At 46.4% G+C, this 12,058-nt stretch overlaps 3 protein-coding genes across 3 annotated transcripts in view; 1 reads left to right on the forward strand and 2 right to left on the reverse strand.

The window, feature by feature from the left end:
- Positions 1-979: 979 nt before the first annotated feature.
- LOC131207717 (uncharacterized) lies at positions 980-7,465 on the reverse strand. Its single transcript, XM_058200343.1, has 10 exons — positions 7,348-7,465; positions 5,998-6,160; positions 5,591-5,925; positions 5,319-5,530; positions 5,088-5,204; positions 2,650-2,779; positions 2,162-2,551; positions 1,519-1,749; positions 1,237-1,455; positions 980-1,152 (listed from the first exon to the last, which is right to left on the reverse strand). Exons 1-10 carry the CDS (start codon positions 7,463-7,465, stop codon positions 980-982), a joined length of 2,088 nt encoding a protein of 695 aa, XP_058056326.1.
- A 1,281-nt stretch (positions 7,466-8,746) lies between these two features.
- Positions 8,747-12,058, reverse strand: part of LOC131207718 (uncharacterized) — a 5,787-nt gene continuing 2,475 nt past the window's right edge. Inside the window, exons 3-4 of the mRNA XM_058200344.1 lie at positions 9,325-10,001; positions 8,747-8,925 (exon numbers count right to left, since the gene is read on the reverse strand). Of these exons, the coding sequence (XP_058056327.1) occupies positions 8,747-8,925; positions 9,325-10,001 (856 nt within the window). The remainder of the gene's footprint in view (positions 8,926-9,324; positions 10,002-12,058) is intronic.
- LOC131209364 (fibrinogen-like protein 1) lies at positions 10,350-11,392 on the forward strand. Its single transcript, XM_058202419.1, has one exon. The coding sequence runs from the start codon at positions 10,399-10,401 to the stop codon at positions 11,245-11,247; it is 849 nt and encodes a 282-aa protein (XP_058058402.1). The 5' UTR covers positions 10,350-10,398; the 3' UTR covers positions 11,248-11,392.

The following is a 12,058-nucleotide window of genomic DNA, read 5'->3' on the forward strand; positions in this document are numbered from 1 at the left end:
GGTTTCCAGAAAACTCCTGGGTGAAAAAGAGGTACAGACAGACAACCATTCATTTCTATATGTTATATACAGATGTCATCAATAAACCTTTCGAATAACTGTTTAACCATCGAAAAATATGCAGTCGTTTTTTTGCTTATAATCAAATGAAAAAACAGATCATATATGGACCACTCTTCATATATACACTAATTAATCTTGGTCTATCCGTCGTTTGTTCTAAATCTAGAAACAAAAAATCAGAAAATCCAGCAGAGGTTTTGTCTAATTGATTAATACATACATTAATACATTAATATTGATAGAGCATTTTTGGAAAGGCATCTGCGGGATGGTAGCTGAGTTCGTCAATAATGGTATTAGAGAACAAGATTCATCATGTTATAACTGGGATATCTAAGACCGAATTGATGCCTTCGGAATGAAATTTCGGCATTATCTATACGGAAACAGGGAGACAGGCATCCAAGGGAACAACTACTAACTACATGTTTATTGATGTTTCCGGATCACCATCTCCTGTGGAAAAGTACAACCAAATTTTCGACCAACCTTTGTATTTGGTTTCCAAAACTTGCATACAATGTTGCATGCAATATGAAGCTGAAGAAAGAAGAAGAAGCTGCTGAAGTGAAGCTCTGCTGAAGTTTTGACGAATTTTTGCAGCGGATTTTTCCTATTATAAAAAAAAAATGACCACACGCTGGCAGCGTGCTACGGAAACCGTCCTAGACACTGGAATCGCTAAGAAGTGGCGCAGCATACGAAAACCTCTGCGTCGGGTGGAGAAGAAAAGCGCTTGTAGCGTTTAATGATTCGGATTTCAAAAACAACAATCGTCCAAACATACAAATTGATGAAATATTCTTTATTCCTGCGGCTCTTCCGGTGCACCGGTGGTTTATGTCTTAAATTGATGGAGCTCACCAAATCTTAAATGCGCTGTACAATCATAATGCTTCCCTGACACGAGTCGAGGTTAGCCGGTGGGGAAGTTATGCGCCACTTCGCCAGCGAGCGGCGGCTGGTAACTGCCACACCGGGGAAAGTCGGCCGGCGGCTTCAGCATCTCCGACAGTTCGCCCACCTGCAGCACCAGGCCCATCCCGTTGGCAAGGTGCCATTCGAAGTGGCAGTGCACCAACCAAAACCCTGCAACAAACCCAACGCTTAATGCTCACAACTCGAGGAACGTGGCACCAAAGTTCCGGCCGGGTTTCGTCCGCTGGTACTCACCGGGGTTGTTCGCTCGGAAGCGAATCTTAACGAAGCCACGGTTCGGTATGGACATTGTATCCTTGTACGGCGGCGACAGGGCGTTCGGGCGCCGCACCGTCCGCAGCTTCTGGAGGTACTGCACGTGATCCGTCGTTAAGCTGCTGGGAAATCGACCAGTGTCGGTCACTATAAACCGATGACCGTGCAGATGAAAGGGATGATAGAACTCCTGGACGACTGCGAAGAAATGGAGCACATCCCGTCATTGAAACGGCAAGTGTGAGGAGAGAGAGGAGCTACCTTTCGCAGTATCGAAGAGCACTATTTCGACGATGTCATTAAGCTTCACCTTTAGGCGGTGGGTGCAGAAGCAGAGCGTGTCGTCGGTGCAGTGGTCGGGCTTGTGGCTGGTGTTGCAGAACTGGGCATCCTCGTCGACTATCAGCTCCGGCTCAATCAGCAGCGGGAAGGAGGGTGGCTCGAAGCTGATCATGTTCGTTGCAGCGATCGTGTTAAAATCATCCCGCACCGCTACGAAGGACACATGCGAGAGAGAAGCCTCCAAGTCATTCGTTTAATTAATGACTATGTTTATAATGCTCTTATGCACATCAACTCCAATCGGGCACGAGTGCACCAATTATTTATCGACTCAGGATTGTGTTGTGAGTACAGCCGGTAATCTACCACGTCCGGAGTTGTTTAAAGTCGTAATGATGGGCCTACGAGCATGCCAGGAAAATATGAAGCAACGATTGCACTCTCCGGTGGGACGTGTCTTCCCAAGCCAAACAACTATCGATTGAGATGGCTTGTCTAATCTTCTTGAGACTCGCCTAGGTCTTTGTAGATGAATTAAATTATCCTCTGCGTTCTATCATATGCTCATCAACGGCAAGGGCAAGGCGGACCACGAAATGTAAAGAAGAATTGGAAATCTTACTCGCAAAATGGCTCGTGCCATGCTCGGAAAACAGGAAACTGTTCGATGCCCTCCACACGTAGAACCCGACGTGAAACGTAACATCCGGCACGGCATCGATGAGGTCGTCGTCGCGGAAAGCTTCGTACGACTCGAGGTCGGCCGCGCAAATGAACGGATCGCCCGGTGTGTAGCACGGTGCCGCCTGAAAGTTCAGCACGCTGCCAACCGGAAACGGCTCATCGTACGAGGGTATCCGCTGTCGGGGAAATGCCAGCGTTTGGACCATGCTAAGCCCAGCTTCCGTCCCACGGCCGTCGCCGTCGTCGGTGATGTACGAGACGATGGCGAAGTCCTCGACGCGCATCGAATTGCAGAACCCAATGCCACGCACTCGGAGCCAGTAATTGCCTGAAATTATTAGCGATGCCGATTTATCTGCGCCGGCGGTGGATGTTTGGGATTTTTTGGGAGGCGCGTTGGAACCATTAGGCTGGCTGGCCCCTTACCGGGTGGCTGGTTGGCGGTGAGCACGAAATCATAACGTTCGCCCGATATAGATACCAGCGTGTCGACGGTGTGCCGAGGCTGAACGGTGCCACCGTCGGTCGAAAGGATCAACATCCTGTGGTCCTGGATCTGTGGTGGCAAGGCAAGACGCAAGACAATAATGTTTTAATTAAACCATCCCTTCTTTGATTAGTGATCGAGGTTTATCGAACGAATGAACGAACAAGTTGTTGCACTAAAGTTGAACTAGTGATTGGGGACATACTATTTTTGGATTTAGCTTTTGCTGAAATTAGGATCAAGATAGGTAAAAATAGCGTCAAGACCTCATTAGTCATCTATTTAGTCATAATTATTAACAATACCAACATATTTACAAGAGCCAAATGGTGTCCGAATGTCACTTTGAACGATCTTGGTAGTTCCTATCAACAGATGACACACCAAGCCTAAAACGGAAATCGTATCAGTTCGGATGAAACTAATAAAAAGAAATGGTTACTACACTGAAAAATGATGCGAATGCAATGCGAATCCCACGAACGTAAGAAATAATGTACCCATTCACTCAATTGGGCTTTTAAAATATTCAATGGTCAGCGCAGATTCGCCATGATCCACGATTCATGTTCAATGTTCACTGTATGCTATAGAACGGTGAAAGAGTCTGGCAATATTGTTAAAAAGCAGATAAAAAAGGTACCAAGTTTGGTTATGTTCTCTTGTCAGTTGTTTCATCTTTTCGTCTTCATATAAGGAGTTAAGTTATTAGGTGTGCAAATTAGTTCTGGCATTTTTACAAAAGATGAAGTTACTCACTAAATGTCACAATTTCCTTTGATAGCTACTGTCATTCTGCACCTAACGCAGCATAGGTTTTTTTGCTAAAGAGCAAACAACGCCATTTTCAAGCATTTGAACACGTCAAGTTTTGTTACTGGTAGAGTTTTTTTGCGAGGATCACTTTAATATGATGAACACTTTTACCGAAAGTTATCGAATTTTAATAGACGTACATTATCGAATTTTAATGCATAATGAACATGCTCTTGCTGAGAGAACGTGTCAGATGTGGTTTGAACCGATAAAAAGATTTGAGATTGTGGGTTGCAAGACCAAGCACAAAAGGTTGATGATGAAGAATTGGTAGCATTGCTCGATCAGAATGCATGTTAGATGCAAAAAAGAACTTGCAGAAATGTTAGGAGTTGACCACACGACAGTTTCCTCCTGAACTTGACAGCCTGAGTGCCGTGGGAATAATTAGAAAAATATTTTACGGGTTCCACATGAATTGAAAATAAGAGACATTGAAAGAAGGAAAGCCATTTGCGAATTTCTGCTTGCGCGGCTGAAAAGAAAAGGGTTTCGAATCGTTACTGGTGATGAAAAAGGTAGTTATCCCAAGAACCCGAAATGCAAAAAGTCCTGGATAGAGCCAGGTGAACCAAGGCCATCGTAACCAACGTGAAATGTTAAATGCGCAACGGTTATGCTTTGCATATGGTGGGATACGAAAGGTGTGGTGTATTGTGAGCTTTTAAAACCTAATGAAATTATTGAAGGACAATCCCATCAACAACAATTAATGCGTTTGAAGTAAGCTTTGGCCAAAAGAAGGACCAGAATGGGTTAAAAGACTTGATAAACCTATTTTTCCACATGACAGCGCTCGACCACACATTCGATGGAAGAAAGAAGTAGCTAACGGCCGACAATACTTTCATTGAAGTAGTCATATGTTTTGTTGCTGTAGTTAGACCAAAAATGTCGAATAAAAGAAAGCAAGAATTAATTTGCAGATCTAATATCAGCAAGAACTCGTGCTCTCATACAAACTCCTAGTTAATTTAAATTATTTTCACTAAACCCAAACAGGTTGTCCATCGATAGCATATTCAGTTCAGTCAAGTTCTGGTCAATTGGACAGAATGCCAGCAAACGAGTGAAATAATATACAATGCACGCGCAAACGTTGGTCGTTAATGGTCCGCTTGTCCTTAAGCCATAAACGAACGCATCCCGTTGCTCATTTTCACGAAACACTACTCGTGTGTGGGCGACATTGGCCATTTGCAGATTAATTCATATTTTGGTGCCCATTGGCCGTGGGCCGAACAGTGGAACAATAAAATGTGAAATTTATGACCAATGCGATCGGAAAGCGCTCGTAGGTGAAGATTATTTTACACCGTCACAAATTGAGACACATGGCCGTTCCATAAATTGGTTGCGCTGGCCGACGTAGGGCGTAGGACGAACAATGGTGGATGTGGGGCAACCCCACAAAAAAAAACAGGTTCAGGCGCTAATTTCGGCATAATAGAAGAGGATTGGCAATCGGAAAATGGGGTTCCACGTACCGCGCGCGACGGAACGAGTTTCGGTTAGTAACGTAATTAACCGGCGATGGACGCCCTAACCTCGTCCTGCTCACCTGCAGTTGGAACGGGCAGTACTGACTGCCGGTGCTGACAAGCCGGAAGCGGTACCGCTGGCCCGGCTCCACCCGGTACACGGTCAGGGGGGCCTCGGTGCGCGTGCCGGCCGTTTCCTGTGGCCACCGATCGTCGAAGAAGCGACCCGAGGTAAGGGTGAGAATAATTTTCAATAAATTTTAATTTCTCATTCCCAGGTCCCGGTCCGGGGTAGATTGCATAATTCATACATTAAAGTACCGTCCGCGGCCATTGATGAGGATGGAGTCGACCCGCATCGACTCGCTCTGGATCCCCGGGACCCACTTCTCCACCATGTCCCGCGTCCAGTCGGCGATGATGATTCGGTGCTCCGAGAGGTCGTGGTCGTACCGTGCCCGGTTCAGATCGTCCGGATTGCGGACCACCACCAGTCCGTAGTGGCCGTTCGCCTTCTGAAACCCTGTCGAAGAGGCGCAAAATAATTAGAACGAATTACGATGCAGCCCGATGCTGCACGGACCGGCGTGCGAGTGGTAGAATTGGGTTCCCGCTTCGGCGGCCCGGAAGCGGTACCGGAACGTGGTGCCCTGGGCGATGGGGCACTGGGTCACCATGGGTACGCCATCCATCCACGGGCTGTCGGTCTGATGGACTCCGTGCCAGTGAATCGTCGAGCCGAGCCCTTCGAGGGCGTTCTCGACGTCCACGACGACCGTGTCGTGCTTGCAGACGTGAATCGTGGGCCCCGGGATCTGCCGGTTGATGGTGACCACGCCCCGCTCCAGCCCGTCCGCCGTGACGCACTGCCGGTGGAAGCAGTGGGCCCTGTTGCCTTGGGCGCAGCGCCAGCACGAACTGTGAAGAGAGCGCGAAAGTCTGCGTTAGGTCGTCGAGGAACTCGGCGTTACGTCAGGTTGCGCCACTCACGATCCCATGCTGGCGAAATTCTCCAGTTTCCAGCGAAAGTGACAGGTGAGAGGCTCTTCGCCCGACACGCACTGCCGATCACAGAGGGCGCCGTCCACGATCCGGCCCTGCGTGCTGTTCCATCCTCTCGGTGGACTCCGGAGCAACCCCGACCATATGCTGGCTAGAACGGGCGGGGATAGATTCGATTTGCATAAACAATATCAACGGAATGGAAGAATGCGTCCGGTAGCACGCGATGGGCACGATGAAAAAGGCATTTGAGCCGGAAGCTGGTTGAGTACTAAACTCACAGGCTCTTTCGGAAGTATTGTGATTTGATTTTCTGGCGTTTCGATTTGTAACCTCGATTCGGCAAAATTAATTGATGTGAACACGAAAGGATGACTAATCCTAAAAATGCCTTTCTTAAACCATTCAACACTTAACGTTACCATTTTATTTGCCGTAGTAAATAAAGCGAAACCAGCGGTCAAGCTATGTAGCCCAGCGACCCTGATTAAGACACTGATTCTCAAAGACCAAATCATTGAGTCAACAAATTATAGACTAACCATTGATTTGCTGCTGGACTATATTGACCATGCTGGACTGTTTCATCATTATTAGTTTTTCGTGATAAGAGAATGAAGCATTATAAGCCATTTTTAAGGCAAAGTGAGCCCTAAAACTAACCACACTGATAATAGCTGGAAAGCCAAAAAATATTGAGCCAAGCAAAAGATGAGATGAACACTGTACGAATACGTTGGAAGATTGAATTCTGCTCGCTTCGGTAACACTTTGTAGTTATAACTTCATTATGGCGTAGTTCGTAACTTCACCAAAATAGAGCATTGTGCGTTTCATTTCCTTTTGAAGTCTTGCCATTAAAAACGCGCTTAAAACTGGAACGGCAAAATGCTTGCCTTTTTTGTGGACAAAGTGGACACTAATTGTATGGACGTAGTCATTAGCAAGGCTAAACGAAAAAGCGCCCTACTCCAAAAAAGTGGCCGCCACTTGATGTTAAAAACGCTTGAAGTTAGTTTCGACTGCTTTAAGCTGGTACACATGTTCACTCGCTGGGTTCAGTAGAATAATGCAGCATAGGTCCTTTACAGAGAAAGAACTCAAAAAACTGCTTGGTACGGACCGAAGGGATACGAAAGGACCACCACTTTTTTTTAACACCAGCACAGAATTACTAAATTTTCATACATCTAACCGTTTACATCAATTATTACGAAAATGAGTTGAACTTGGCACGGTTTGTTGAATATTTTATACAAAAGACACCAGACATTTGCTATTTTCTTGTTTCATACTATTTATTAATGTGACACCGAATTTCGAGCACTTTGCACTCACCGGGCTGGGTAGCGAATGGCAGACCAAGGAAACACTCTGCAGTTTTGAAACCGACCAGCAGCCCGACCAAACAGTTTAAGAAGCTTATGCTTGTACTTTTACACCAAACGAGGTACATTTCCAAGAGCAACTTGGAAGCGCGTCGTTTCCTTTCGCACCGGAGACTACTAATGTGAGACCACTGCGCAGGGCTGGGATGGATGTGGTTTGTTAATCAACCACCGGCAAAGTGATGGAATTCTCCTATGTAGCAACTCCATTATCAACAGTTTGGATTTTTTGTCACTCCATGTCACTGCCACTGTCGATGACCAAACTTTTACAATTATGTTTATTGGCCCGTGTCAGTAGCGGCTGAGCTGGAAGCCGACCTTATCACACGGCTCGTGTGCAGGAGGTGATTACTGGGGGCACCGAATGCCATGTTTAAGTATGTTGATTTTTCACAAGCATCTCATTGCTGAACGAACGGCAGTGGACATTTTTTATGTTCCTTAAACAGTTTCGATTGATAGAACAAAGAACTGAAGCTGTTGCTGTTCTTCATCATCCAGCTGGTACTCCTTATCATTTTTAATCCGAAATGCTGCTTCTTAAATTCAACAGACTCTTCGGTAGGCCCTCATGTGTAATCATTGTAATTCTGGTTATAAATGATTTATTTAAGTAAATATTTAAATAAATCATCAAAATTTTTGTAACACCAAAATTTCTCACACAAAAATGCAAAGAGTAACTCATGATATTAGGTTATGCTTTCCTGTTATTTTTGTAGGGTAAATTTACGCGGATTATAACATTGTTTTTTGCTGACACTTACCTGTAATGAGTGAGGACAAAAGTAGGGACACTTTCGGATGGGGATTCAAATAGCAAACAGCTTCGCACACATTTCAATTCGGTAGTGAGTTCTTTCTGTATATGAATAATACTTTTCCTTGCCCGTGCGCTCCGTTCCCTGTTCGCTACTTCCTTGTGTTTAGAGATATAACAAACATTTTAGCTATCTACTCGCTACGCTTCCTGTCGAACTGTTGGACATCTGGAGAAAATAGATTATGGAGCACATGCCGGGTGTCAGACAGACGGCTTTGCATATGCTAGTGAAGGAAGCACCGCGGGCGCACTTCCATCAGCATATGCCAAGGTTCTCTACTGGAGGTTCTTGAAATGCAGGTAGCGCAATCAAATACTGACGATTTTACTTTTACGTTTCTCATTTCTCACTACTTGGCCACACTTCGGCACCCTGGCACCCTCGACCCCTACACAAGTTGGACGCTTGGTAAAAAAAGATTTACATTGTTTTGTTACACACCATAATGTTGTGCGCCGGTTGCTTCCGCTCCCTTATCGGAAGACCGCCCTATAATTACATCCATGTTGTTCACATCTCGTTTCACCGTTCTAGCCTATCGGGCCGGGTGGCCAGATGGCACGTGAAGCAAAGAAGTAGCAATGCGGCCACAGGAAACGCTCGGTAGTGGCGGCCTTGGCGAGGGCATCCATTTCTCGATTGCTTACTACCGTCATCCAGCTGACTGCGGTTTGCATGCTGCATGGCGGCTGGTTTTTTATCTGGAAAACATTACATTGAATATATCAGTTCGCGGGCCCTTTAGGACAAACAAACAAATCGGTCTTGGGAACGGCCAATAGCACGGGCGTCATGTTAACGGGAATAATGCCTCGAAACGGGGACCAAACCAAGATGACAGTGGCGCCGGAAGATTCCGCGCGATCTCGTTCTGACACAATTACAACTTCATTTCAGCAGTTTTTTCCCAAAATAATTCGCCGGAAGAAGTTACCTTTGGGAAAAAGTGTGCTTATGGTGATTAATTTCGTAACTTTGGCACCATTCGGACGCCTGGCCCTGGCCACTGGCTGCTGTTTGTTCCGTTAATCCCGCTATTACATTACGTCGGAGGGAATGGCGAATTAATGGCGGGATCAGGAGGTTTGAGACGGACTCACCTTGCAGCACGTGCACGGTGATGCTGGCCGGACGGGCGTTCGAGGGGGCGCAAGTGTAATTACCGGCGTGCTTAAAGTGGACTTTCCTGATCGTAAGCACGCTCGGGGCCGGCGTCAGGATGTGCGAGTACAGCAGCAACGAGCTGTGGTTCGTGGGCCACGCTCCCCGCGGGAAGTGATGGTGATGATGGTGCTGATGCTGATGCTGATGGGCGTGGTGATGGACGTGGGGATGCGGGTGATTATGATTATGCCGACGGGCGCCGCCCGCGTCCAGCGGGTCCGACGATTCCGACGACAGTCCCGGGCCCGCCTCAGGTCCGAGCTCGATGGACATGTCCGGGGCCGGTTCGAGGTTTTGGTAGGAGGAAGAAGAGAAGGCCGCCGCGGCGAGGGACGCCAGTAGCAGCGAAGATGAGGACGACGCAGACGACGAGGTGGCCAGGAAGGGCGAAGTGGCATCCTGATCCAGGTGCAGTGAACGCTGGAGTAAGTCGTCATCATCCAGTACACCGCTAAAGTCCTGGTCTTCGGCAGAGAGCTGCGGCCCGTGGTCGAGGACTGGGTGTGGAAGGTAATGCTGCAGGTGCTGGTGGATGGCGGGAGCCGACGGTTGGAACGGAGCTACGGAAAATCCGTTCAACTGATCGAAATTCACCATGCTGTGCTCGTGGTACCTGTGAGGGTGAAGTTAGCCGGTGTCTATTATCACTCTACAAGTCATTTGGTGTAGAGTTGTAAGTTGAAGCTTAATGGTACATTAATCCAATCCAATTAAATATGCAAAAATTTCATTCAGCGAATTGCTAATAAATTATCTCACCCTTAGACCCCACAACGTTCTTATGGGCATTCGACTTGTGGTCTGGTTGTGGTTTTTAAAGTACGTTATCGCTTTCGTCACCCAAAACCACATTAACCAATGTGGTTTGAAGTGATGTTACATGCACTTATTTCAATTGAATCGTTACAGCTATATAAAGCGAACTGTGGCCCTTCTTTGTTTAATATCAGAAAGAAAGTTTATGGCGTGAAGTTTATTACCAGAAGGCTGGTGAAGTGTGTTTCGTGAACATGGCATCGTTAGTAGGAATAGTATTTTTGTGCATCGCAACCGCTGTGAGGTGTACTGACTTCTCTGGGTATCCATCCGTGGTACACAAGGCAAAGCCAGTCCAAATACGGAAGTTGTTGTTGGAGCATCAGCTTCAACTAAGCGAGCACCGTGAGGAGACTGTCCGAAACCAAGTAGACACCAACAACAGTTTGAATACACTGCGTGACGCAATACTCGATCTGCAGTCCTACATGCCGTTCCGATCGTGCAAAGAAGTACCGAAGAAAGTCTCCGGAGTATATTCTATTCGGTCGGATTATCAAAGCAGCCCCTTTCCGGTATACTGCGAGCAGATCAACTTTGGTGGAGGCTGGTTGGTTATAAAGAACCGAATCAACGGATCGCTGGACTTCAATCGCAGCTGGACCGAGTATCGGGATGGTTTTGGTGACATTGAGCAAGAGTTTTGGATCGGACTGGAACGGCTATATCGGCTGACATCGAGGCATCCCTACGAACTGATTATTGAACTGGCAAAGCGCGACGATGAGCAGAAATATGCACACTACGCAGGATTCAAGATCGGCAATGAGACTGAAAAATACATACTGAAAACCATAGGACCGTACAACGGAACTGCTAAGGATTTTCTAACACACCTGCAATATATTGAATTCTCAACGTACGACCGCGATAATGACAATTCTGCCAAAAGTAATTGCGCTGGAAGTAATAAACTGGGCTGGTGGTTCGATAGATGTGGTTTACCGGAATCGGATAGCTCGTGCGATTTCAGGAAAGGATGCGATATCATACGCTACTATCGAGAAACGATCTATTTAAGAATAATGATTAGACCAATATAATAATTGATTCGTTCGTTTGCCCAAATCCAAACCCCAATTTTAATTTGGAACCATTCAACTTCCTGATACGTTTGAGGTCATTCTCGTTAAATATGTGTTAGAAATTACGAAATGTAGAACTTCCTTCAAATAAACTACCGTTCAAGCACCGAATAGTTAAGTTGTTTTATTGACGGCCTAGCAGAAAGCCCAATCCGTAGTGTACCGGGTGAATAGTTTATGTTCCAGTAGGTGACTATTGTCCGCAAGATCCAAATTCAAAAACCGGTGGTAAGTGCAGTGCTCGAACCGAGCGCAGTGCATAATTTAAACTCACTTACTGCGAACGCGTATAACCGAAGCTATGTTTTATTGACCATCCCGACGGGGATCCTGGTCTGGGGGTTCGGCCCGAGAAGCTTACTTCGGTGTACCGGGCGTTGGTAACACAATTATCGCGATCAATGTTGTGGTAGGTCTGTTCGGAGCGAATACTCCCCAGATAGGTCCGGCAGCTGCAGCAACTGAACGTGGTTTGATGATTAGCGGTTTACTGTTGAATGTTTACCACACACACCACACACCAATGGCCAGGGGTTTTGGCAATGAATAATCGGCTTTAAAACCAGATAGCGATATCTGTACGGACGTCCTGTAAAAACGGGTACGGGTTTGTTGCGCCATTAAGCTGTTACGGGCAACAGCACTTATGCGTCTCTTCGGAATAGATTACGAACGAGCGTTTGTTGGAAACTAATAATTTAATTGCCCCACCGACCGTAACCATAAAGTGGACGTATGCTTTTTGAACATACCACTGAACATGAATACA

This window comes from Anopheles bellator, chromosome 2 (genome assembly GCF_943735745.2).
Source record: "Anopheles bellator chromosome 2, idAnoBellAS_SP24_06.2, whole genome shotgun sequence".
Lineage (NCBI taxonomy): Eukaryota > Metazoa > Arthropoda > Insecta > Diptera > Culicidae > Anopheles > Anopheles bellator.

Coding starts and splice junctions, on each gene's coding strand:
- LOC131209364 (XM_058202419.1), top strand. CDS start 10,399: ATGGCATCGTTAGTAGGAATAGTATTTTTGTGCATCGCAACCGCTGTG.
- LOC131207717 (XM_058200343.1), bottom strand. CDS start 7,465: ATGTACCTCGTTTGGTGTAAAAGTACAAGCATAAGCTTCTTAAACTGT. Junction 6,161..7,347: donor GCCATTCGCTACCCAGCCCG/GTGAGTGCAAAG, acceptor CGCCCGTTCTAG/CCAGCATATGGTCGGGGTTG. Junction 1,750..2,161: donor TGGCACGAGCCATTTTGCGA/GTAAGATTTCCA, acceptor TGTCCTTCGTAG/CGGTGCGGGATGATTTTAAC.